This window comes from Papio anubis, chromosome 3 (genome assembly GCF_008728515.1).
Source record: "Papio anubis isolate 15944 chromosome 3, Panubis1.0, whole genome shotgun sequence".
Classification (NCBI taxonomy): domain Eukaryota; kingdom Metazoa; phylum Chordata; class Mammalia; order Primates; family Cercopithecidae; genus Papio; species Papio anubis.
In genome coordinates this window covers 70,554,843-70,581,974 of record NC_044978.1, presented here as the reverse complement: position 1 = coordinate 70,581,974, position 27,132 = coordinate 70,554,843, and the positions used below count along the sequence as shown (strand labels likewise).

Genomic DNA, 27,132 nt, shown 5'->3' with positions numbered 1-27,132 from the left:
GATCCTGGCCTTAGTTTGGCACTTAAATTGTCAATTCCTTTCTTACCTACTTTGTAACACTTTCAGTACCAAATATGGCATTTGTATACAACAAGCTCAATAAATGTTTGAGCACAGGCAGATCTCTATGGTAAAAATGTCACCAAATTACTTGGCATCAAAATTCTGTACTTCTATATATAAATGATATTGTATGACTAAAATATCATAGTTAAATATTTAGCTAAAAATGTTCCATATACTGTTTTAGGTCCTAGAAATGCAATCGTGAGAAAAATCAGATGTGGTCCCTACCCCTGTGAACCCAGCAGGAAAAAGATGTTAGTCAAATCTACATCTCAAAATTACAAACTGGGATTCATGGTATGAGTTGAGCTACAGGGGAGAATGGGGCTGGAGAAGTATCCCAAAAGCTCTCCTCAGGAAGTGACTAAAAGGACAGAATAGTGTGAAAGAGTTGAGGAAAAATCATTCCAGCAAATGTTTGTGAAACACCTTATGAAAAAATAAAGTCTATATAAATGTTTATGTTATGGTGATGCTTATCATTCGAATAGTAAGAAACAGAGAAAATGGTGATCTAATATCAAATGACAGATACCATGCAACATTCCTTCAAAATCAGAGTAATTAAGCCTCTTTCCCATTTACATATGAATATAAATTGTGGAGTCTAACTCAGTTTAGACTTATATAATAATATGTAGCTAGAACCACTGAAGGGGTTTGATAACATCCCTCTTAAATGTATACACTTTAAGTCAACATAAATTGCCTGAAGTTTTCATACTTCTCTTTCTTGTATATAGCAGACACCCAAAATCAAGATTATAAGACTAAAATAAAATTTTCCATGGTGAAATTTAATATTGTACAGCAAATAATCAAAATGCTGATGAAGATAAGACTGTTTTATTTTTAAACAACTACAGGTTAAGGGGTATTATTGTAATTTTACTTACAAAAGAAATAAGGCTCAAAAAAGTAAATGTTTCAAGGTCATTCTGCTAAAATAGAGTCAAGTTATGCACCTAACTCCATCTAACTCTCAAATTCCTGCCCTAGCCACCACATTCATGACAATGCTGTATTCCTCACAAAAAAAAAAAAAAAAAACACTTCAAAAATAATCTGTGCTTTCAAACATTTCAAGATACAATGTCAAATTAAAAGTTTAGACAGGGTTTTCTTTTCCTACATTTTTCTTTCTTCTTTCTTAAAAGTATAATTTTGTTTATTAATTTTTTTAGCCTTTTATTCAATGGGAACTTGATTCCTATGAACCTTTTTAATACAAACATTAAAATATTTGACTTTCTTGTACTTGATCAGCAAAGATGCACAGCTGCACACATTGTAGATCCTGGTATTCTTGAATTATCTAAATATCCACAAAATTTGACAGAAGTTAGAAGCATGAAGCAAGGTATAGATAGTATATTTCATTGATTCTAAAATCCCTTCAATTCTAAAAGACACCAAACCTTTCAGGTCAACATGACACATTGCTAAGAAGCCTTTGTTAATAAGGCATATTTCTATTTTTAAAATGTTAAAATATGAGAAAATATAGGTCTTCGAATTGACAGAAATCGCAGCAAAAAGGCTCTAACTCAGTTCCTCGTCTGTGGTGGCTTCTCAATTCTCCCCACTGTTTCACAGCCAGGAAGGCTGATTTGGGTCCTCAACCACTAGGGCACGGAAGGTCATCAAACCCACACTTACATCCACTGAAAACTAAACCATGACAGAATGTTTTCTTTGTATTGTTTCTCCCGAAGTTGTTCCCCATTTAATAAAAGAATATAGATTTACAGGAATCATTCTGTGATTAAGAAAACAAGCTTTGTGCATTTAGCTTCTAAAATGTAACTTCAAAAGAATTCAAATGACCTTTGCCCTGACAAATGTGACTCTCCCTACACATGTGCTATAAGGCTAGAACACTGTTCTAAAAGGGGATGATATTCTGTTCTTCAGCTGCCAAACTTTTTCATAGTACTTTTTCGTAGCACTATATAAACAGTGACCAAAAATCTTAAGAGATGAGATTCAGTTTCAAAACTAACTTGATAAAACAGAGGTATTTTACATGTTATATTCATCATTTTATTTCTAAATATATACATTTTATATTTCCAAGTTTTTATGTTGATACTTTAAAAATACTTCATTAAAGCAGACAAGATTATGATACACAACTTAAAAAATAAATTCTGGTTTTTGAAGTTTTCATTTAAAAACAAGTAAGTTAAGTCTTCTTTAAGTTCTTTACAGGCCATGATATACAGTAATCAGTTTAATTTCAGAGCACACTTACCACTAAACTAGCTAAATTTAGGCTATACGTGAAAATGTATAGTCTCCCAGCCTTCATGTGTTCTCTTTATTTTTAAAGTTGAGGCTGGATGTGGTGACACAAGCCTGTAATCCCAGCACTTTGAGAGACCAAGGCAGGTGGTTTGCTTGAGCTAGGAGTTTGAGACCAGCCTGGGCAATATAGCGAGACCCTGTCTTTACAAAAAAATACAAAAATTAGCTAGGCGTGGTGCATGTGGCTGTGGTCCCTATTTGGGAGGCTGAGGTGTGAGGATCACTTGACCCTGGGAGGCGTAGGTTGCAGTGAACAGAGGTTGCACACTGTACTCCAGCCTGGGTCACAGAGTGAAACACTGTCTCTTTATAAAGAAATAAATAATGAAATAAAAAAATTAAAGTCGAAGTCTCACTCTGTCACCAGGCTAGAGTGAACACTATCATAGCTCACTGCAGTCTCATACTCCTGAGCTCAAGTGATTCTCCTGCCTCAGCCTCCTGAGTAGCTGGGACTACAGGCATGCATCACTGCACCTGGCTACTTAAAAACATTTTTTTTTTTTTTTTTTTTTGGTAGATATCGGGTCTCACTTTGTTGCCCAGGCTGGTCACAATCTCCTGGCCTCAAGTGATTATCTGACCTCAGCCTCCCAAGGAGCTGGGATTACAAGTGTCAGTCACCATGCCTAGCCATTTGTTTCTTTTTAAATGAATAATATAATACACTCCAGACTTATACTGAAAGTGCTATACATATGAAATCACTTTGGGTTGGGCTGTGAAATTTGTTCACATTAATTTCTAATAACATACAGGACTTCATAAATGGCATCCATGGTGAATGTCCAATAAAACTGGAAAAGTAAGACAGACACTATCAGCTTTCCAGATTTATGAGATAACAGAACCAGACTTCTCCCTCTTAGAAATGGAGCCCCAAGGTCACAAAACAAGGCACAGTGGAGACCTGAAATCATTTCCTGGCTCCTAATCCAGTGTTCCACCATTTGGCTACTGTGCTTTGGAAAAAGTAGCCAGTTTTTATTGGTTCCTAAAATATCTTGGTCCAAAATTCATCCAATTGTTTTACTGTTCTGTCCTTTATAATGAAACAGAACCTTTCTCATGAATATGCGATAGAAGAAACTGAGTTAATTCTCCCACAGTGTTGAGGAACTTGTAAAAAACACATTGTCTTTCAAATGATTTTTTTTACCCACCGAGTTTGTTAGAGAGGTGAACAGGGTTATAAAATACTTTATTCATATCCAAAGTAGGATGAAAAAAATGTTTATTTCATTAGCAACATGTTTATCAGTAGACCCAACTACTACCAAGGAACAACTAAGATTCACTGTGCTAAAAAAAAATTAGAGGCCTAAAATACCTACAAATCAACCACCATTCTGTGATACGGTTTATTTTTTGTCTTTTAAATGTCTCTACAACCCTGAGGAGAGTGCATTTATTCAACTAAGACCTCTATGCCCAGCCCACTGCTGAACTCTGGAGAGTCTTTGCCTTCAAGGAGTACTAAGCAGAGGCTTAAAGTCAAAAAGACTTTAAGAACTTAAAATGGTTATTTCAAGATAACTTGTAAGCTTCTAGAAAGAGCAAGAGGCTCATTGCTAAAACTTTAGCCAGCAAGAAAAATAAATACTGTTTTTTATTGAAATTTGGAATTGCAGCAGTATCACTTACCAGCGAGTAACTTTTAATAGCCCCAGAACCTGTGGAGCTTCATCATCTATAAAAGTGGGATTACACCTACCACACAAGCTGCTATCTTCCTAAAAGAAGGAGACATAGTCATCATGAATAAACTACTACAGTGAGGCACTATAAATTCTGCTAAAACTATGTCAACCCATGCAACCAAGATTAGCTGAAAAGTCAAATGTATAACCAGCAATTCGTTTTGCAGGTGACAGATGTAAAGACCATCATTGACATAATGCACTGGTGTTGGGCTTATTCTCTAACAGAATTTTCCTTTCTTGTTAATTCCATTAATTAGTTCCTTGACATCCATTCCTTTTTCCCCTACAACGGTACCTTCTTTAGACCTACAGAATCAATATATAAACAATCATTAACAAGAAAGATTTAAACAGCATGTATTTATTTATTTATTTATTTATTTATTGAGATGGAGTCTTACTCTGTTGCCCAGGTTGGAGTGCAGTGGCTCAAACTCACTCACTGCAACCTCCCACTCCCGAATTCAAGTGATTCTCCTGCCTCAGCCTCCCAAGTAGCTGGGACTACAGGCACGTGCCACCATGCCCAGCTAATTTTTTTGTATTTTTAGTAGAGATGGGGTTTCACGTGTTTGCCAGGATGGTCTTGATCTCCTGATCTCGAGATCCACCCGCCTCAGCCTCCCAAAGTGCTGGGATTACAGGCGTGAGCCACCGCACCCGGCCTAAACAGCATTTATTAATAGGACAAAGTCCTTATTTATTTGTTAAGTCATAATTCAGGTAAAACTTTCCCTAAAACTAAGCTCCATATAACAATGAAGCTATCCCCATCAGAGCCTTTTTCACATTGTACGAAAGCTAGCTGCATACGGGAAAATTTTTTATAAGTCCTAGGCAAGAGTAACCGGTCTTGTTTTTCTCGTTTTCCAAATCCCTAAAGTTCAGCAGAGTTCCTAGCACAGAGTAAGTAGGGGATTAAAACTCAACTGAAATGTTGAGTCTTGGATGACAGTTTATCCTTGCTAATTCAATAAGCAAGGAAATTACTTTGACTATTATATCCATTTATAACCAAAAACTACACACAGATATTCCTGAATCTAGTCACAGATGGAGTATAAGCTTCTACCATCTGTTATATAGGTGAAATTACTTAATTGCATGTATAATTAGACTATGCACTTGTCCAAAAGATAAACATTTCCTATTTTAGAGAAAAAAATGCAAAATTAAATTAGTTATAATCTTCAATCCTTTTGCACTGAACTTCTATACCATACTACCTCAGTTCCTAAAATATAGCATCAAAAATTAAAACACAGTTTACTAAACAAAAGAGTTTACAGCATAACCAATTACTTTTGCTAAAAATATATACCTTACAGTTAATTATACTGACTGTAGGGATGGGTTTCACTTAAAAGACATAAAAAATTAAAACATATGGTAAGGAATACGAAATTTAAACAGTGACAGCACAGATATGCCCCTGGAAATAGCAAACATCTCCAAAGCAAATGTTCATAAGGAGCATCCTCTCGTCCAAACTGCTTGGGTTAGGTTTATTTTTATAGGCTGTTGCTAACACAATAGCACACTTATAAATGTTGGAACCTGTCAAACAATGGAATCAACTTTAAAAAACACTGTACTAAATAAATACTTTGGTAGATGCCAAAGCAGATTATCTCTAAAAAAAGATTTTAAAATTGCAGTAATGATGGCAATACTGGATAAGCAAACATATCCTAAAATTTTACTAACCCCAAAATAAATCATTTATAGTAGAGGAAAATAATTAAGGATGATTTTATATGTAGAATAACAGTGTTCATGTAATACATTTGCTTAGAGAAGATACTTTTAAACTGTTATTTCCCTGATTATGGATTATAAATATCTAAAATCAGCATATCCCTCATTTTCTATTATTACTTAACTATAACTGTTTCGTTTTTGATATTTGCCTCACACAATTAAACGATAGTGCCACTTTCTGATATGTGGAAAAATAAACAGGTTTGGGGTGCAGAGATCAGAAAATCATTTTTGGACATGTTAAGTTTGAGGTTTCTATGAGGCATCCAAGGAGAGATTTCAGAGAGGCATTTGGATATGTGAGTATGGGACTGAAAATGTAAAAACGAATGAATGAAAGTAACAGCGTAGTGCTTTAGAGTACTTTAGACAACAGAGTCTGTGTGGGTTTGCATCCTAGCTCTGCTATTTAGCAGCTGTTGACCTTAAGTTTGTTATCTAACTCTGTGCCTCAGTTTACTTATATGTAAAATGGGGATAATAAGTAGGTTAATGTGAGAATTAAGTAAATAAATATTTTTAAAACTTATAATTTTGCTTGTTATAAATTTTGACTGTTATTATGCCCATCAGTAGCAGCAGCAGCTGTTACAGATATTTAGTCTTTGGAGGGGACAGGGTATCTAAGGAGAGCAGAAAGAAGATCCCAAGTTCAAGCCTTGATGAACTCCCAAATTAGAGATCAGGAAAACAATAAAGGGAACCTAAATGTTCCCTGCCTGTGACGTAGGAAAAATTACACCAAGATGGTATCATGGAAGCCAAAAGAGGAAAGAATCTGTCAAGAAGGCCAAACACTTGGTAGCATACAGACTTGTATCTAGCTAGCTGGTGTAGTAGGGCAGCAATAATTCCCTTATGTTGGTAGCTCTCCAAGTTTAGGTCCAGCTACATGCCCAAAAAGGAAGACATTTTTGAGCACATGCCCCTGAGGAACTTTCTGGTGTGGTAGTATCCCTTTCACAGTCCTTATTTTTTGACTTCTAAGTCTATTTTGACAAATAAATATAAAAGTACTCCTTTAAATAGAGAATGTATTCATTCAAACCAGGAGGCACTGCTATATAAGGGAAAGTAATTCTTAAATATATTCAGAGTAATTCTATTCTTGAATGTCTAGGGGAAAAGAAAGGGCTTTGTGTAGAGAGAGCCTGAGTGGAGAAAACAGTACTGTCAAATACATTTACATGGTCAGTATTCAGAGTCTCCAACCATGTTAAAGGAATAGAGTGTGTTATTTTCACAAGTAGAGCTTCTCCCTAAGTCAGATTCCAGAAATAAGCTACCACTCTAACCTCTTCTGTTTAATACTTTGGAAAGCACAGAGATGAAAATGCAGCACAAGTCCTTACTAAAAAAAGATCTTATGTTGGTGGGTAGGTAGTATTTGGTTAAAACAAACAACTTTGGAAAATAGAGCCGGGCGCGGTGGCTCAAGCCTGTAATCCCAGCACTTTGGGAGGCCGAGGCGGGTGGATCACGAGGTCAGGAGATCGAGACCATCCTGGCTAACATGGTGAAACCCCGTCTCTACTAAAAATACAAAAAAACTAGCCGGGCGTGGTGGCGGGCGCCTGTAGTCCCAGCTACTCGGAGGCTGAGGCGGGAGAATGGCGTGAACCCGGGAGGCGGAGCTTGCAGTGAGCCGAGATCGCGCCACTGCACTCCAGCCTGGGCGACAGAGCGAGACTCCGTCTCAAAAAAAAAAAAAAAAAAAAAGGAAAATAGAAACCATGCCCACTCAGTTTATGTTTAAAATGCATATATGTATTTTTGAGGAAGCTTAAACTAATGTTTGAAAGATGTTTTTCAACAGCGACAAAAACATGAAATGCCAGGCTTTATTTTCCAGAAGATATTAGTGAATAATTTTATTGTTAATACTAAGTGACAATAACAAGAAGAAGGTTCCAAACTCTGAGTTTTTTTCTGTTTCATGCATATTTGACCTGGGTCAGCTTTATCACGAGGAAGGGGCAGGGAGGGGGGTTTTGCTAGTAGATAGCTGAAAACCATGCAAACTTATTGCCACTAATGAGGTGCAGCCAAAACTGACACTATTCATGGGCAGAAATCTCATGTATCCACAATACAGATATACAACAGAATTGCTTCCTATGATATTTTGCTATTTAGATATGCTGCAGGTTTCTGTCAAGGTAGAAATATTATCTTCTGTTTATGAAAATAAAAGATGTCTTTGATAAGGTTCAGATAGCAAAGGAATAAATAAGTCAGAGGCTGCACATGTGTAGCAATCCCATCCCCCTGAGAGAAGCTGTGGGGATAGTTCTTCTAGGCACACTGATGGCAATACATTTCCTCAATTTTAGGATTCATAATGGTTTCACATTTTTGACATCTGTATGCATCTCAAAATTGATTTTGTATGTATAGTTATAATAATGTTTCTCATATTAATATATTACCCAGCTGTTTTAAAAGAGGTACTCTGTAGGCAATAATATGAAATCAGTGCCAGAGATATTAATTTTAAAAAGTACAGAACAATGTGTGTACCATTCTATCATTTACATTTACATACTTTTTTTTTAAAAGGATAGATACTTTTATGTTGTTATATGCATATTTTATTTCTAGGGGAATCACAAAGAACAAGTAAGAGTTATATGAAAGGGGAGGAGGCAGAGGTAGGCAGAGGCCTATTTTTCATTGTATACCCTTTTCATCTTTTGATTGTTTATGTTTTACTTATTTAAAAGTACAGTATTTGACTCTTTCAAAAGAAAAGACCAATACCACATACTGTTATGGATACCTGCACATGAAGTCAGCCTATAAAAACTCTTTTTTTATTTTGAGACAGAGTCTCCCTCTCTCACCAGTCTTGTGAGCTAAGATTGTCGCGTAATCTTGGTCAGGCTGGTCTCAAACTCCTGACCTCAGGTGATCCACCCTCCTTCGCCTTCCAAAGTGCTGGGATTACAGGTGCGAGCCACTGCACCCAGCCTAAGACCTCTTAAAGGAGGCCAGGGTGTAACAGTATATTCACACAATGAATTACTATTCAGCAATAAAAAAGAAACAGACTATTGATACGTGCAACATCATAATGGCTCTTAAAACATTATGTTGAGTAAGAGAACCTTCGTACAATAGTGCATACGTTATGATTCTATTTACATGAAGTGCTAGAATAGGCTAAACAAATCTATCACAGAAAATAATCATAATTGTGGCTGCCAGGGAAGGAAGGTTACATGAAGGGGTGGGGGTTGCCTAGGAAATGGCATGAGATAACTTTCTGGGGTGGCAATTATGTTCTATGTTTTGATAAGTGTCTGGGCTACATAGGTATATACAGTTGTCAAAACCCAATAAATGTTCACTTAAGACGTACATTTTTATTGTAAATGAATTTTGCCTCAAATGAGAAAATAATCTGTAAGCAAGTTTTGAACACTAGTTAATGATGTGCATTCTGGAGTATTTAGAGTAAAGTGTCTAAATGTTTGTAATTTACTTTAAAATGCATCAGAAGAAAAAAGATGGGTTGATGGACAGATGAACATCATGATATGTGACAAAACAAGTATAGTTACATGCTAATGGTAATATCTAGGTGGCAGGGATGTAGGTGTTCACTATGAAATCCTTTTAGATTTTCTGTATGTTTGAAAATTTTCAAAACAAAATGTTGAAAATAGCTTTGAAAATATTTCTAGTTAAGTTATTCTTTAAAACGCATTCATTGTACATAGTGGCATTTCTCTGTCAATACATATTGGTCTACCACATTCATACTAAGCATAGTGAGTTTAATGAGGTATTTATAAATATTATATTAAATTTCTAGAACCATCAGGGAAGAGATTATGGTTAAAATACGTAAAGGAAACACTGAATGCACATCTTGATTTACAAATATGAAACCATACCACATGTAAGTCTGGCTTCTAAAAACAGTTCAATGCCTCTCCCATGACCTACTCCAAGCCAGTTCACTCTACTCCCAAAAAGAAGTGTCAGCAGGACTACACTACATTCATAAAGACAGTGAGTGAAGATCCCAAAGGGTATGAAAGCCACTGCACACATCACACATCTCTCTTTCCTCTCTTCTTTCCCTCACAGGATATAAAGTAAGCCCCACTCACCACAGCTTCCTCCTCCCCTTCCCCACACTGCTTTACTCTCCATAGCAGCTGGTGTGGTGAGCCCAAGAAAGGGAACGAATCTGTTTTCTCTTGCAGATGCTCTGCCTCTTGCTCAGATGCTGCTAGGTGTGCATTAGATCAGCCTACTTCATTAGATTCAAGACTGAGGTTTATGCTGGGAGGGAATACTGGGGCTCCAGCCTTTAGTGCAGCAAGAAGAATCTGTGGTTTGCCCTAGCTTACTGGGATACTGCAATGGGTAATGGTCACAGCTCCCGCTGGAAGTCAAGCTTTTCTTCCCCTGTGTGACTTGCTCTGCTACAGTGCCTGTGTTTCTGTGCGCATGTGGGCATCCACCATTCAGGGGCATCAAAAGAAGGAATGGCAGCAGTGTAGGTTGGAACTGGGTTATTTCTGGAAGCCTAGATCAAATACCCACTGGCAACAAAACTGCAGATTTTCAATGTAAACCATTTATCTTTTTTTCCCACTCAACTATATGTTGCACACATATTTTCAAACCAATATATACAGATTTATCTACCCCATGCTTTCTAACATTTAAGTAGGAGTTGATGAGTATCCTGGCCCGGTGATAATTAAAGCAGATGTAGTAAGATTTGCTCTAATAGATCAAGGACTATAGGATCTATCATCTTCCCTCAACAGAACACTCACAATGTAAGGGCTCTAAACTAGGGTATCAGGGCCTCATGACAAGTCATGATACTTTTACCGTGGGACACTCTATATTTTCTGTATATATGTGCATTACCACAATAAGCCAAAAACTGACTTAGTCCATCTGTATTTGGTGTACAGGAGGCCAAAAACCATAGCTTTTTGGACTATTTGTTTTCCTGATGAATTCAATCACTAGATGTTTTGCATTATAAAAATATATTCCAGTTTCCTGATTATATGATGGAATAACATACAAGAAAACTGTAAGAAAAGAGTAATTTTGGAATTGACAAATTGTTGAATTGCTATTATATATCATTCTTACCTCATTTGAAGGAATGGTGGCAAAGGGTTTGATGACAGCGGCTAATGGAATCTGAGCTTGCTTAGCCATATCTGACGTGCATGGAAAACAGTACGTTGTACAACGGATGAATCGAGGACTGGCATTTCCTGAAACATTCAAAAGGATACAGTTAAGATTTGTTTAGAAAAAAACTTTCCCTAAGATATTCAAATATTTATAAAGGTACTTCTAGATAACACATTGCATTATTTCTTATTTGCAAAACTCTCTTCAAGATTTGTTTTTTTAAAAAGTAGTATTGTGCAATTCTACAATCTACATTCTAGGTACACTGTAATGTCTTACAAAATAAAAATACTCTGAATCCTACTGCAAAGATATAAGTATCTTAGTTGTTATTATTTTCTATAAGCAGTCTTAATATAGTATTACTATAGATTTGAGGGGTATTTAGATCCAATGGAAAAAATTAAACAAAGAGACACACAAATATGAAAGAACAAAATTTTTGAATCACAGTCATTTCTTCTTCATCCTCTTCTATCTGCTTATGGGAAAGGTAAGCGTTTCTATACCATTTCATATTAGCAAGTGATACTTTGTCAAATATGATTCCATTTGACTATTTTTTTCTAAATTTGGAAATTGAATTTAGAAATGAAAATTCTACTTGTAATAGAAGTATTATTTTCAAAAACACTCTAATCTATTTTTAATAGATGTTAGGCTTCTTGACCAAATATCTTTACTTCGTGGCATATCCGAGTGTTAAAACAATATCTATGACATAAAGAATATTTTTATCACTAGAATAACTTGTCTAAAATAAATTTTGAAATAAAATATTATGACTAAAAAAATGTAATCATCAATCAAACGTTCACTGAGTGTCTACGACATTTCAGGCCCTGTCCTAGGTGCTTGCAGAGCTTATGTTCTTGCAGAGGACACAGATAATGAATATTACGCCTAATAAAAGTAAATTATATAGGACATTAGAAGGTGATAAATGCTGTGAAAAAAGCATATCTAGTGAAGGGGTACCAGCAAATGGGAGGCTTTAAATACTTACAAGGTAGACCTTATTTAAAAGGTAACATCCAAGCAAAGAGTCGCAGGAGGCAAGCGATTTACCCAAGCGGGTATCTGGGGAAGGACACGCCCGGAGTAGAGGGACAGCAGGAAGCCCATGGAGCTGGAATGGAGCCACTGTGGTAGGCACCAATGGGTGTGGAGTTCAGCGAAGCAACAGGTCAGATGAGGTAGACTCTTAAGACCATTTTAAGCCCTCTGGCTTTTCTCCCAAAGAAATGAGGAGCCACTGATGGTTTTAGAGCAGAGGAGTGTCATGCTGTAATGTAGGTTCCTCTGCCTGCATTTTCAGAATGGATTGCAGTGGGAAAGAGTAGAACCAGGGAGACCATGTGGAGGCTGCTGCAGTACTAGCGCAACAGCAGTAGAAGTGTTGAGATGTGGCTAAATTCTGGATATATTTCGAAGGTACAGTGACTTATTTGTTAAAGGGCATATAAGGTGTGAAGGTGTGAGGTGTGAGAGAGCGTGATGGTCAAGAATGACTAAGGTTGCTTGGCCTGAGAAACCAGAAGCATAAAATTGCCATCAACTGACAAAGGAAAGGCTGCAGGAAGGGAAGGGATGTTTTAACAGGTGTGTGGGTGGAGATAAGGAATCTAGTCTGGGACATGTCCAATATGGGAAATCTATTACACAGTCGAACAGCAATGCTGAATAGACAATTAGATATGTACATCAAGAGAGATTGGGCTGAAGTCTGGGCTGGAGATACACATTTGGGAATTCTTAGCATATAGCGATGGTATCTGAAACCATGAAACCAGGTTAAAACTACCACAGGAATAATTATGGCCAAAGAAGAAAAGATGACCAAGTACTGAACTCTGGGGTCCTCCAAGATAAGGAGGTCAGAGAAGGAGGAGAAAGCAGCCAAAGGACTGAGAAGGATGAAACGAGGAGCCTAGCGTCCTGAAGTGAAGTGTAGGATGTATTTCATGCGGAGGCACAATCATCTGTGCCAGATGGTGCTGCTGGAGATCCGAAAGAGGCAGTTTTGGTGGAATGCTGGGGGGAAATCTGCTCAGAGTGAGTTTAAGAGATAACAGAAGGAGAAGAATTGGCAATAGTCCTTTTAAGTTTTGCTGTAGAGGGGTGGAAAGAAAAGAGTGCTAGCTGGTAAGGGAAGTGGACCAAGAAAACATTTTTATATTTTAAGATGGGAGAAGATTTTTTTTTTAAAAAAAAAAAGATGGGAATCATTCTGTAGAAAGAAAAATAGTGATGATTTAAGAGGAAGAGGGGAGACGTACTGTGGAAATGTATACTTGAGCAGTGCACAGGGAGAGAGACTGGCTTTCAGCTGGAGCACAGATTGCTCACCGAGGGCCAAATGCAGGCGGGCACAGTGGGAGGATGCATTGAGATGGGGGGTCCATGTGGTGGTGGGGTGCACAGAATTTCCTTTCTGAAAGGAGGATGTAAAGCAGCTAAAAGAAAGATGTGAGAGAAGGTAATGCAGGTTTGAAAAAGTGTGAAATAGTCACTAAGGAGACTGGAAAAGTGAAAAGACTTGGGAAATAGAGTGTGGTGGGAAGTTTATGGTCCTGAGTTTAAATAGAAGTTGTGGCGGGGTTGTGAGCCTTTCTCTGGCCATGTTTTGCTGCACAGATGCAGGCCTGAAATGAATGGAAGGTTGGACCTAAGAAAGCTTTTATTCTGCTCATTTCCAAGCTACTAGTGCCAGATTTCACAGTTTTTAGGACAAACTGGAAATCTGTATTTTTATATAATGTATTCTGATTTTTAAATAATGACAATTAATTCAAATAGAAACAAAAGAAATTACTGTGTAGGACAAATTAACATGACTGCAGGCTGAATCCAGTCCTTGGGCTGGACTACAGAGCATCTGAGAGAAGGGGAAGATATAGTACTAATAACAAGGATAATAATAATAATAGCAGCCAATGTGCTAGACATCATTCTAAGACTGTTACATGTAAACTCATTTAGTCCCACAATAACTCTATGGAGTAATATATTTATAATCCACTTTCCTGTGGAGGAAATTGAGACACCGGGAGGTTATGTGACTTTCCAAAAGTCAGAGTTAGTAAGTGGCAAAAGTGGGATTAGAACAAATTATAATTTTCTACAACATCCCAGAAAAATTAAGTCCAGGTCGCCAAGGCCTGGAATGCTGGATGAGGAGTTGAGACCAACCCTGTTTGCCCATGGGCAACAGTGACATTTTTTTAGCAAGGGAGGAAAAAAAAAAACAACCACCACCACCAACCAACCAACCAACCAACCAGAACTTTTTTTTTTGGCAAGGGTAAAATGATCAAATAAGTAATTGAAGAAAATCAATCTGACCAAAGTTAGATAGCTTCTAGGAACAGAAAAAGAATAGAGACAGGTAAATTGGTCCATTGCTTTAAGAGCCCAGGTTAGCAGTAATAGAGGAGGAAACCAGATTTTTGGCAGCAGGAATAAAAGTAAAGGAACTCTTAGGTAATATTAATAAATGTAAATACACTTGAACGCTTAATAGTGTTTGTTTCATATTTAAACAAAACTTTCCTTATTATCATCATTACACAATATTATAGAGATGATGAACTAAGAATTTTTAAAGTATTTTAAAGTTTATTTTAATTTTCCATTGCACTCAATTATATTCCTTAAAATTACCAATAAAATATTGAAGCTGGATATTTGTTACCCTTAAAGGGTTTATTTTTTGACAGTGAAATATGCATAAATGAATGAGCTCTGAAGGTGACTAAACAAATGCTTCGTTCAGGAAGATAATGTACATAAAGAATAAAATTTGAAAAAGCAATTGAGAATTTGTTTTTATAAACAGGTATACGACAGTGGGGCATAAACAGTCTGGCTACCGTGGATAATTTAGCAACCTCAGGAACTACGATTTGAAACTTTTTGAGATGCTTAATAAAGAGCATTATAGGATAATTTTACTGAAAACATTCAACAAATTCATTCCACAAACATTTACTAAGCTAAACTCCAGGCAAGGGCTTAGAAACAGAATAGAGTCAAGTCTCTGGCTTCGCAATCTAGTTGGAAAGAGTGACAGTAAAAATAGATCATTGCAACATACCATGGTAAGTATCACAGAAGAGCAAACAGATTAAGAAATAGAAGAAGGGAGACAATGACTCTGTCACTTAGACCAGCACTGACTACACAAAGGATGAGGTCATTGAACAGGGTCTTAAAGGATGGGAACCAAAGGACAAGTGGAATCTTAAAATAAGATTTTATTTTAAGGCATTATTTAAAGGCAAAGGAGTAAGGCCTCATATTTAAAGGCAAAGGAGTAATATTTTAAAGTTTAAGAATATTTTAAACTTTTCTTTATTGGCTCTGATCCTAACCAGCTGTATGGCCTTGGGCAAGCCACTTAACCTCCCTGGCCCTTACCCTTACATCTGTAAAGTGAGAGAGCTGAGCAAAGAAAGTCCAAGGTTCCTTCCAACTCTATGTTCTACTTACATCTGTGAATGTCTGTACACGTCTGAGAATCTTGAGCTACATCCTAAAAAGCTTATTACTATCGGCAAATAAGCCAGGTCAGACAAAGGGGCTTCATAGCAAAAGGGTATGACTGGGCCAATTTTGGGGCTCCATACCAGGGCAGCTCTCTCCTCTTGCCAAGGGTTACACTGCAGGCTAAGGAGAGAGGACAATGACTGAGACCCTGCCACCTTACTAGTCCTGCCTGCTCACCCACTCCTTCCCTCATACTCTTTCCATACTGTATGATCCAGCAATTTCACTTCTAGGTACGGTATATACTCCAAAGAAATGAAAGCAGGGGCTCGCATAGATACTTGTGCATAAATATTCACAGCAGCATTACTCACAATAGCCAAAAGGTGGAAACAACCCAAATGTCCTTCCACAGATGAATGGAAAACAAAATGTGGTATGTATAAAAAATGGAATGTTATGTAGCCTTAAAAAGGAATGAAATTCTGATATACGCTACAAGATAGATGAACCCTGAAAATATTATGTTAAGTAAAATAAACCAGACAGAAAAGGACAAATACTGTATGATTCACTCAAATGACGCGCCTAGAGTAGGCAAACTCATAGACACAGAACGTAGAATAGAGTCTGCCAGGGGATGGGTAGGGTGGAAGAATGGGGAGTTATTGTTTAATGGGTACAGAGTTTCAGGGTGGGATGATTTGTTTTTAAAGTTCTAGAAACAAATAATAAGAATGATTTAGTTGCACATTGTGAATGTAATTAAGGCCACTGAATTGTACACTTAAAAATGGTTAAAATAATAAATTTTATGTTATATATATAGATTTGACCACAATTTAAAAACTACCCACGAGTCCCTCAAAAAACAAAAACCTATGCACATGCTGTTACTTGACATGTACTATGCTCTCTCCCACTACAATACTTTAGCACATTCACCTCCTCTGCCTGGCAACCCTCCTCTCCCCCACCTCCCTAGTCTTGTGGGTTACACTTGCTTGCTGAGGACACAGTTTGGGTGTCCCTGCCTCGAGCAAGACAGGCTGGGTCAGTTATCTGGTTGGTGACTTCACATTTAAGTTCCCATGGCAACATGTTGTTTATCTTTCTATTATAACATTTATCTCACTGAATTAATATTTAGTTATTTCTTTTTCCTTGCCAGATTGTTCACTCATTTAAAAAAAGAGCCATGTCTTTTATTTCTGAATAGAGGCAGTGAAGTTAAGAACATAGGCACTTGCATCAGAATGCTTGAGTTCAAATTCTAGCTTTTCCTCCTGCTAGCTACATTTCTTAGGTAAATTACCTAAGCATTCTGTGCCTCAGTTTTCCACTCTGTAATACGAGAATGATATTAATGACTATCTCATAACATTACAGGGGGATTAAATGAATTATTCCATATAAAGTGGCTAGAAAATTGTCTTGATACATACTAAGTACCTGCAATTATTAGCTATAATAATGTTAATTTGTATATTTTGATTATATTATTAACCTCAGGTTTAGTATAGAGGCCTGGCACATAATAGGCACTGAACAACCATTTTCTAGATGTACACATGAATGAGTGAAGTTCTGAACAAGTGGAATTCTGATCCCAGATAGCTCAAAGATTTGTGGGAGAGACTTATCTAAACCACAGTAAAATTTAATGTGATGGGGTGAAATATATATGAAGTATTACAGGAAAAGACACTGGAGAAGACTTCAAAAAGAAAATTTAAATTGAGTTTGGAAGTTTGGAAGAACTAAATGTTTCCCAAATAAAGGGGTAAAAGTCATATATTCCAAGTACATGGGTCCGAGAAATATTTATTGGTCAACTAGTATGTTCTAGATACCAGATGAATTTCTAAGGATACAGTGGTAAACAAAAAGCCATCCTCAGGCTGCTGCACAGAAAACAGTACAATGTGAAAATCAGAGGCATGAGGAGAAAGAGGATGAGTTTGCTATATGAAGGCAGTTGTAAAGAAAGAAATAGGTGGGAGATGAGGCTGGTCAGGAAAATTCTTTAGGTTAGAAAAAGCCCCAAATAATGTTTTATATTTATTTTAAATATTAAATAAAATAAATAGATATTAAAACACTTATATAACACTTATCATTAGGTTGAAATGAAATTGCCACTTTTATAGGTCACAGTGATAGAAAAAAAATCAACAATTTCATATAGCTCAACCTATTATCTACCAAGCCCTAATTGCTTTACAAATATAAACTCATCTAACTAGTTGGAATGGGTTCTGTAAGTAATGAGGAAGAAACAAATTATTTTTACACTTGATCTTAGCCAAAAGGCCGAGAAGGACAAATTATTTTTAGAATAATAAATGAAGTCATCTGAATTGTTTTCATATCACTATCTACAACACCTATAATTTACATGAAACCCCTCTGTGTATTGAGCCCTCTAAACACATCTAAGCATACTTACGTGTGTACATGCATACACACACACACACACACACACACAAAGACTCATGCACACAGTCACCTCTAATTCTCACATTGGCTCTGCAGGGCCAGTCTGAGTCTCCACATGTTACTGAGGGTGATGCTGTGGTTGAGAGAGAGGTGAAATGGACAAAGCTCACTTGGGCAGTAAGGAGTGGAGTCTGAATTCTCCCAATCAAATCTCTTTCTACCTCACTGTACTATCTGCTCTATAAGGTTAGCTCCGAAGGCGGCACAGAGGATAGAGAGAGGATCCCCAACTAGAGCTTGGCTAGCTCAACAACTCTGGGATGAGACAAAATACTTGTTTGTATACTGATGTTACGCTTCTAGGATTGAGTACACGATTCATTAAAATGGTATATTCAGAATCTCAGACATCAGATTTCATCGAGTTATATTTTTAACTTGTCATGAACAATACGGTAATATATTCTTGAGCTGAGAGGTATGGAACAGTAGAGATGCAGCTCAGCTTCTCCTCTTCCCAGTTTACATGTGGGAAAACAGAACCCAAAATGTTAAAAAGATCTGCTTAGAAAATGTTGTTGGGGCTAGAACCAGGTCTGCTGACATCTCAAAGAGTCTAATTCCTTACTGCTCTGCTTGTGCCAGCTTTCCAACATAGTGAATAAATTAAACCAAAGCAGGGTATAAACTAATTTAAACCCATAAATTAAAATAAATAATTGTTTTAAGCAGATATATTGCTCTGTACCTCACTGGAAACTCTCCAGACTTCTATACGCAGAGAATAAAATTCAGTTGATAGCATCCTCTTAGTATTTGAGGGATTAATGGAGAACTGGTTCATTATTAGCTATAATGGGGTTTTCCATTATTAAGAGCATTATTGAAGGGTGTCAGTGTATTTGCTTTAGAAACGGTGAGAAGCTTTAAAACCTTAATAAACGGCATAATTAAAAACAAATACCTTGGTCTTGTATTATACAATCTGTAGTGACCAGCGGAGGGATCTGGCCTCTGGTGTTGGTGGCATAAACTTGTCCTCCTCTGCTGGCTCTATCATTCTCGATCACCTGGATCTGATAAATAAGACACCAAGAGCTCGTTAAAGTAGGTTCAGGTCCTTCTCAACATTCCATTTAGAGAGTACCCTTGCTCTCTCCTCCCTCCTTTTCCCCTCCCTCTCAATATTCACACACACAGAGACACACATACACACAGTCTCACACACTCGCACAAACTGGCATTTTCTAAATCCTTTCTGTTCATTTCAGATCAAATTGTCATGGAAAAACCTACCGTGTCTTCAGTCAAAATGGTTACAATTTTAGAATAGTAATTTCCAATTATATTCTGTAATTCTTTAGCTTCAAATCTGACAATGTGACCCTTCAGAGAACTTTATTTTTATCTAATGTGTTTGTTAGGAACATAGGTAAGCATTTTCTTTCTGGAATGCTGTGGCACAATCATGGCTCACTGCAGCCTTCACCTCCCTGACTCAAGCCATTCCGAGTAGCTGGGACCACAGGTGGGTGCCACCACACCTGGCTAATTTTCTTTTTCTTCATCTTTTTGCAGAGACAGGGTCTCCTCTCCCTATGTTGCCCTGGTCTCAAACTCCTGGGCTCAAGCAATCCTCCTGCCTTGGCCTCTCAAAGTGTTGGTGTTACAGGTGTGAGCCACTGCACCTGGTCAGCATTTTCTTAAAAAAAAAAAAAAAAAAAAATCTGGTAACAAAAGAAATTGAAAATAACTATTTAAAGGAAATACTGGCCTGGTACAATGGCTCATGTCTATAATCCCAGCACTTTGGGAGGCCAAGGTGGGAGGACCACTTGAGCTCAGGAGTTCAAGAATAGCCTGGGCAACAGAGTGAGGCCTCATCTTTACTAAAAAGGTTTTAAAAATTAGCCAGGCATGGTGGCATCTGCCTGTAGTCCCAGCTACTCTGGAGGCTGAAGTAGGAGGATTGCTTAAGCTCAGGAGTTCAAGGCTGCAATAAGCTATGATCGTGCCACTGCATTCCAGCCTGGGCAACAGAGGAAGATCCTATCTCAAAATAAATAAACAAAGGAAATACTTTTTCAAATAAAAGAAACTTCCAAAAGGCTAAAAATTATCTCAGAAGAAATGATTTATAATATACAACCTATAAAAAACCTTAACGTTCTCCTCAAATGTCTTTTGATCTTCAGTTTGCTTTTCAAGTTTCCCCAACTGCATCCCTGGCTCCTTGAGATGTAAGACACAAACGGTATAAAGCAATCCCATGTGGTTTTTGCCCACTGTAGAGAAGTCAACAGGAGCAAAAGTCTCTTAAGTTCTGTCATCTAATGTGGAAGCATCTGATATTTCTCTGTTAAAAACAATTGTTATTGATGAAGATTATAAGAGATACAAAATGTCTTTCTGTTCTAATTGTTTAGGAGTGAAAATTATGAGCAAAATCTAGTAGTATGCAGTTAAAAAGAGAACAAGAAAGAATCCCAATAATTATGTTCCTCTTTATCTTCTCCCTTCCCTCACTTCTTTCTTCATAGGACAAACAAGGAGGAATAAAAGGAAAAAAAAATGGAGAGGGTGTAAGAAGAGGAAGAAAAAAATGGAGAAACAGGAAGTGTGTCCAGACTGGAATAGTATGTCCAAACTGCACCAAGGGTGCAATTTTTAATATTCCTAAAACCATTAACGATATGAAAACTGCCTTCTGCAAACTCTGAAATGTTGCTTTCTCTACTCTTCCCTCCCATTCCATCCAATCCAGTCCCCAGCTGGTACTGACAACATTGGTTTTATGAAATGTTGATGACAGATTTAGCCTGCCTTTAAGTCTACAGGTCTTCCCTCCTAATTTCATAGTATGTGAACTGTTATTAGATTAAAACATAAAATGGCTCCAAACGTAACTGCTGTCAGACACAGACAAGACTAAAGCTACCATGAGCAGAGACAAGAAGCAGAGAAACTGAAACACTGTAATTATATTCTGTATTTTGACCACAAGGTTAACCGAATTCATTAAAAATAGAGTTGATTTTTATTTTTTTGAGACAGGGTCTTGCTCTAATGCTCAGGCTGAAGTACAGTGGCATGAAGAGGGCTCACTACAGCCTCAATCTCCTGGGCTCAAGCCATTCTCTTGCCTCAGCCTGCCAAGTAACTGGGACTACAGGTGTGCACCACTATGCCCAGTTAATTTTTAAATTTTTTGTAGAAATGGGGTCTAACTTTGTTGCCCAGGCTTGTCTCAAATTCTTGGGCTCAAGTTTTCCTCCTACCTTAGCCACCAAAAGTGCTGGGATTATAGGCATGAGCCACTGCACCTGGCTTAGAGTCGTTTTTATATTATCAATATTTATTGCAATCATTTCAACCAACAAAGAGTCCAATATGAAAGTGAAGTAAAAACCATGATAATGTATTAGTGTGCATAATATACAGAACATATTGAATATAGTCTTCAATAGACTATGTTTCCAAAAAGTTTGTTTTTAAATTATCCATTTGCAATTTACAAAGCCCTGCCTCCAAAGAAACAATGTTATCAGTAGTAATTACATTTCTAAATTAATTCATATCTTGGATAGAATACTACAAAGAAAAGAGTGGGAGATATTAAAGTAGTTCTGATAATTGCTAAAAAATACTATGCCTTTTTTTATTTACCTCAAATGCATGTTCTTGAAAAACAGGCTTAGAGATAAAGAAGCATCAACAGCAATTTTGACTGTGACTCGGTACTTGAAGGGTTTAGATTTAATGACAGTGATTCTTGATAATTCCAAAACTACTTCAAAAGGTATAGATTTATTTTTCCTTCAGAAGATGTGCTGCTAGAATTACGATTATATTTATCTGCTATGAGTGGAGCATTCTGAGTTCATAAAACAGAATTGGAAAAGAGAAAAAAAGAAAGTGATTATCTTGAGATAAGTGAACAAGGATAAGGGAAAAACAGGAAGATGTGTGTGCCATGCAAGAAAGGCTGCTTAGCAGGATCATGTGAATTTTGGAGTGGTAAGATAAAGGGAGTAGAAAGCACCCAACTACTGAATAATCCTCTTATGGACACAGAAAAGGAGGGAGGAAGAGTTTTGATGACGATACATTTCCTTACTTTCAAAATTTATTTAAAACCACCACCCAAAAGGGTTGTAATAAGCACCTACGCACCTAGCTCAGGACTGGAGTATAGCAGAAGCTCAGTAAATGTGACTTTACATCTTTCTTTCCAGAAGGAAAAATTTATTTTGTTAGCAAAAGCATATTCCTTTGGTAATAGGAACACAAACAGGCTCCATCTGACCATCACGATTTCATTAGTTTTAAGATAAAAATAAATACTGGACTGATTTGTCTGTATGTATTGTAAGGGTCCTGGATGAGTCACAGCATCTACTGCTTCTTGCTTTTGTTGCCTATTTATTTATTAATTCATTCATTCAAGGAATATGTGGACATATACTACGTATCAGGCTCTATTCTAAGTGTTAGAGACACAGCAGTGAACAAAACCAAATCCTTGCCTTCATGGAGTGGACATTCTTGTGCGGAAGAAAGGCAGTAAGTAAACAAATGTACAAGTAATCCACCCGACATCAGGCAGTAATCAGTGCTGTGGATATGGAGTGATATGGATGGGGTGCCAGGGAGACTAAGGATGAGCAATGAGGACATTAAGGAAATGAGGACATGAGTCATGCCCTGCATACATCTAGGGGAAGCGCATCTAAGCAGAATAAAGGCAAAGGCCTTGAATTAGGGCCATGCTTGGCCTGCCAAGGAACAATAAGGAGGCTGGTGGTGTTGGTCAAAGCAGGTGTAGAAGAGTGATAAGAGACAAGGTCAGGGGTAGGAGGGGTGTGTGTGTGTGTGTGTGTGTGTGCGTGCACGTGTGTGGAGGGGGTGAGGGGAGCCAGGGGTGGCAAATAATGTAGGGTCCTGTAGACTACTGTAAGAACTTTAGTTTTTAACTAGAGTATTGGTTTCCTTAGCCATGACATGATCTGACTTAGAATTGGAATGGATGACTCTGGCTGCTCTGTGCAGACTGAAAGGGCAGGGAGACCAATTAGGAGACTCTTATAAAAACCTAGGTAGGTAGATAGTAGAGGCTTGGAACAGGATGAATAGACAAGGTAGGACCAAGAGAATTAGCTAAAGAACTAAATGTGAGATGTGCAAGAAAGGAAGAACCAGAGATGATTCCCAGGTTTATGCCTGAGGAGGTAGAAGAATGGAACTGGATCTGGATTTCAGGGAAAAGGTCTTTTCTAGGAATATCTGCACTTATTCGAAGCCACAAAAATAGATGGAATTATCTAGAGTGGTGCTTTGCACACTTTGGTGTGCCTAGGAATCATCTGAAGAGCTTGTTGAAACACAGATTCCAGGGCCTTACCCTTAGAGATTCTGATTCCATAGGTTTGTGCTGAGGCTTGAGAACATAAATTTTTAATAAGCTCCCAGATGATGCTGATGGTGCTGTCCTGGGAGCACATTTTGAGAAGTGTTATCCAGAGAGTAAATGTCAATGGAGAAAGGGACAGCTCCAAAGACTAAGCCTTAGGACGCTTCTAACACTAGGTGGTCAGAGAGATTGGGAGACATCAACAAAGGAGACAGAGCCTCCAGTGGGGTAGACAGAGATGTAAGCAAATGGGTGGAATCCCAGAAGGCAAATGTAAAAGTTTCATTTCAAGGAGAATGGAGTAAACAGATGTGTCAAATTGCTGCTGATGTCAAGTCACATGAAAGCTGAGAATTGACCATTAGATTTGGCAACAGGAAGTCATCGGTAATTGGACTAGCACAGTATTGTGGGGTTGTGGTGATGAAATCTAAACTGGAATAGGATCAGGAGAGAGTGGGAGGAGATGAACTGAAAACGGCAGATATAGGCAACTCTTTGGGAGATTTCTGGCTATAAAAGAAAGCCAAGAGATGGGAGGAAACTGAATCCAGGTTTGGGGAGAGGCCAAGGAAAGCTTCTTTTATTAATGATGGGAGGCATCATAGGATATTTATATTCTGACGAGAATGAACTAGACAGAGAAAAACTTAAGTTCATTTTCAAAGAAGTATAGATGATGCAAGAGAAAGGGGATGTGATGGTTAATTTTATGTGTCAACTTGGCTAGGCCATTTTTGGGACAAATACCAGTCGAAGTCTAGATGGTGCTGTGAAGGTATTTTTAAAGTATTTTTTAAGATCGAATTAACATTTAAACAGGCAGGCTTTGAGTAAAGCAGATTACTTTCCATAATGTGGGTGGGCTTCATCTAATCAGCGGACCACCTTAGGAGAAACAGGTTTCCTGAGAAAGAGGAAAATTCTGCCTCCAGATGCCTTCAGACTTGAGCTGCAATACCAACTCTTCCCTAGGTCTCCAGCCTACTGTCCTAACTTTCCAACTCAGTCCCCATAATGAAGTGAAACCATTAATTAAAAGAAATCTCCCTCCTTCTTTCTTTTAAGCCATAAAAGTAATGACTGGGAATATGATTATCAATAACGGCACTAAGAATTGTCAAAATTTAATTTCTAACATGTTATAGCAGTAAACAGTATTACAAATCTTCAACTTTAAATTCAAATAAATATTGAATAAGTAACAGATTACAAAAACAGTCAAAATTATCTGCGCTTCCCTATATCAATGCTCTTTTCAACGTTGCCTTGCCCCTCCTCCCATCAAGAGGCAAAGTCCATTTTTGAATCTGAGGCAGTCTTGTGACTTGCTTTCGCCAAGAGAATGTAGCAGAAGTAGCGATGTGCCCGTTCCAAGCCTAAGCCTCAAAAGGCCATGCACACTCCTACCTTCCCTCTTGGATGTCTGCCACCCCATGAACAAACCCAGTGTACCTTGCTTGACAACGTGGCCTGGTCATCCCCCATCAACAGATGGGTACCAAACCCAAGACACACAAATGACACTATCTATGATGGGAAGAGCAGCGCCCCTCAGAAAGACACGTCCATGTCCTAATCTCTGAAATCTGTGAATATTACTGATACAGGAGGGGGGCAGGGAAGTGCTGGGTAGAGAAAGGTGGGTCCCCGGGTAGGGCTCTATTACCACGGACGTAGGTGAGGACAGGCACTCCTGCTTCCATGCCCAAATGTTGCATTTTCCAAGACCACCCTGGCCCGCCATGCCCCCATCCTGGGCCTATAAAAACCCAAGTCCCTAGCGGGCAGACACACAGGCAGCCAGATGTGGAAAGGAGCACATCAGCAGATAAAGATACAAGCGGCTGGACGGCGAGAGGACGTGGAGGGAGAACACCGGTGGAAGAGCACACTGACAGACACGGGCAGATGCGGAGTTTGGCCGGGGCAGTCAGAGGAGGCCCGGGCCACTGAGTGGTAGGACTCCAGGTTCCCTCTGGTTCCCCCAACTGCTGAGAGCTACTTCTACTCAATAAAACCTTGCACTCATTCTCCAAGCCCACGTGTGATCCAATTCTTCCAGTACACCAAGGCAAAAACCTGGGATACAGAAATCCCTCTGTCCTTGTGATAATGAAGGGATCTAACTGAGCTGGTTAATACAAGTCGCCTATAGACGGCAAACTAAAAGAGCACCCTGTAACACATGTCCACTGGGGCTTCAACTGTAAACATTCATTCCTAGACACTGCCATGGGAGATGGAGCCCCATAGCCTGCCCATCTGTATGCTCCCCTAGAGATTTGAGCATTGGGGCACTGAAGAAGCAAGCCACATCCCCATCGCATGTCCTGCGAAAGGGATAAGGGAACTTTTTCCATTTCATTACCTCAAATGGCAAAAGAATTTTATTAAGGATCTTGAGAGGAGGAGCTTATCCTGGCCCTGAATGGAATCACATGTATAAGAAAGAGGTAGAGGAATTTTGAGACAAACACCCAGAGAAGAAGACACAAAGAAAAGGAGGACTCAATGTGACCACAGAAGCAGAGCCTGGAGTCATATGGTCACAAGCCAAGGAAGACCTGAAGCCACCAGAAGCTGAAAGAGCCTAGGAATAGATTCTCCTCTATAGCCTTCAGAGGCAGCACAGCCCTGCTTAGAATAAATTTCTATTGTTTTAAGTCACCTGATTTGTGGTAATTTGTTACAAATTTGTTACAGCAGCCACAGGAAACTAATACATTATCCTAAACCATCCATACCCTAGCCAAGCCTCCAGTTGACCCCAGATGCGTGAGCAAGCCCAGCCAAAATCAGGTGAGCCTGGCCCAGATTAGCAAAGCTGCCCAGGGAACCCACTGGGTCATGAGTATTAATAAATAGTAGTGCTAAGGCTACAGAAACCAAAACAACATGGTACTGGTACCAAAACAGAGATATAGAACAATGGAACAGAACAGAGCCCTCAGAAATAATATCACACATCTACAACCATCTGATCTTTGACAAACCTGACAAAAACAAGAAATGGGGAAAGGATTCCCCATTTAATAAATGGTGCTGGGAAAACTGCCTAGCCATATGTAGAAAGCTGAAACTGGATCCCTTCCTTACACCTTATACAAAAATTAATTCAAGATGGATTAGAGACTTAAACGTTAGACCTAAAATCATAAAAACCCTAGAAGAAAACCTAGGCAATATCATTCAGGACACAGGCATGGGCAAGGACTTCATGTCTAAAACATCAAAAGCAATGGCAACAAAAGCCAAAATTGACAAATGGGATCTAATTAAACTAAAGAGCTTCTGCACAGCAAAAGAAACTACCATCAGAGTGAGCAGGCAACCTACAGAATGGGAGAAAATTTTTGCAATCTACTCATCCGACAAAGGACTAATATCCAGAACCTAGAAAGAACTCAAATTTACAAGAAAAAAACAAACAACCCCATCAAAAAGTGGGCAAAGGATATGAACAGACACTTCTCAAAAGAAGACATTTATGCAGCCAACAGACACATGAAAAAATGCTCATCATCACTGGCCATCAGAGAAATGCAAATCAAAACCACAATGAGATACCATCTCACACCAGTTAGAATGGCGATCATGAAAGTCAGGAAACACCAGGTGCTGGAGAAATAGGAACACTTTTACACTGCTGGTGGGACTGTAAACTAGTTCAACCATTGTGGAAGACAGTGCGGCGATTCCTCAAGGATCTAGAACTAGAAATACCATTTGACCCAGCCATTCCATTACTGGGTATATATCCAAAGGACTATAAATCATGCT

At 38.3% G+C, this 27,132-nt stretch overlaps 1 protein-coding gene across 6 annotated transcripts in view; it reads right to left on the bottom strand.

Annotated features, from left to right (window-relative positions):
- SEC24D (SEC24 homolog D, COPII coat complex component) overlaps window positions 1-27,132 on the bottom strand; it is a 113,800-nt gene that overhangs the window by 61,973 nt on the left and 24,695 nt on the right. For all 6 annotated transcript variants that reach the window (XM_009207473.3, XM_009207477.4, XM_009207475.4 and 3 more), the window contains exons 7-8: window positions 18,904-19,015; window positions 10,965-11,092 (exon numbers count right to left, since the gene is read on the bottom strand). In XM_009207473.3, the coding sequence (XP_009205737.1) occupies window positions 10,965-11,092; window positions 18,904-19,015 (240 nt within the window). The remainder of the gene's footprint in view (window positions 1-10,964; window positions 11,093-18,903; window positions 19,016-27,132) is intronic.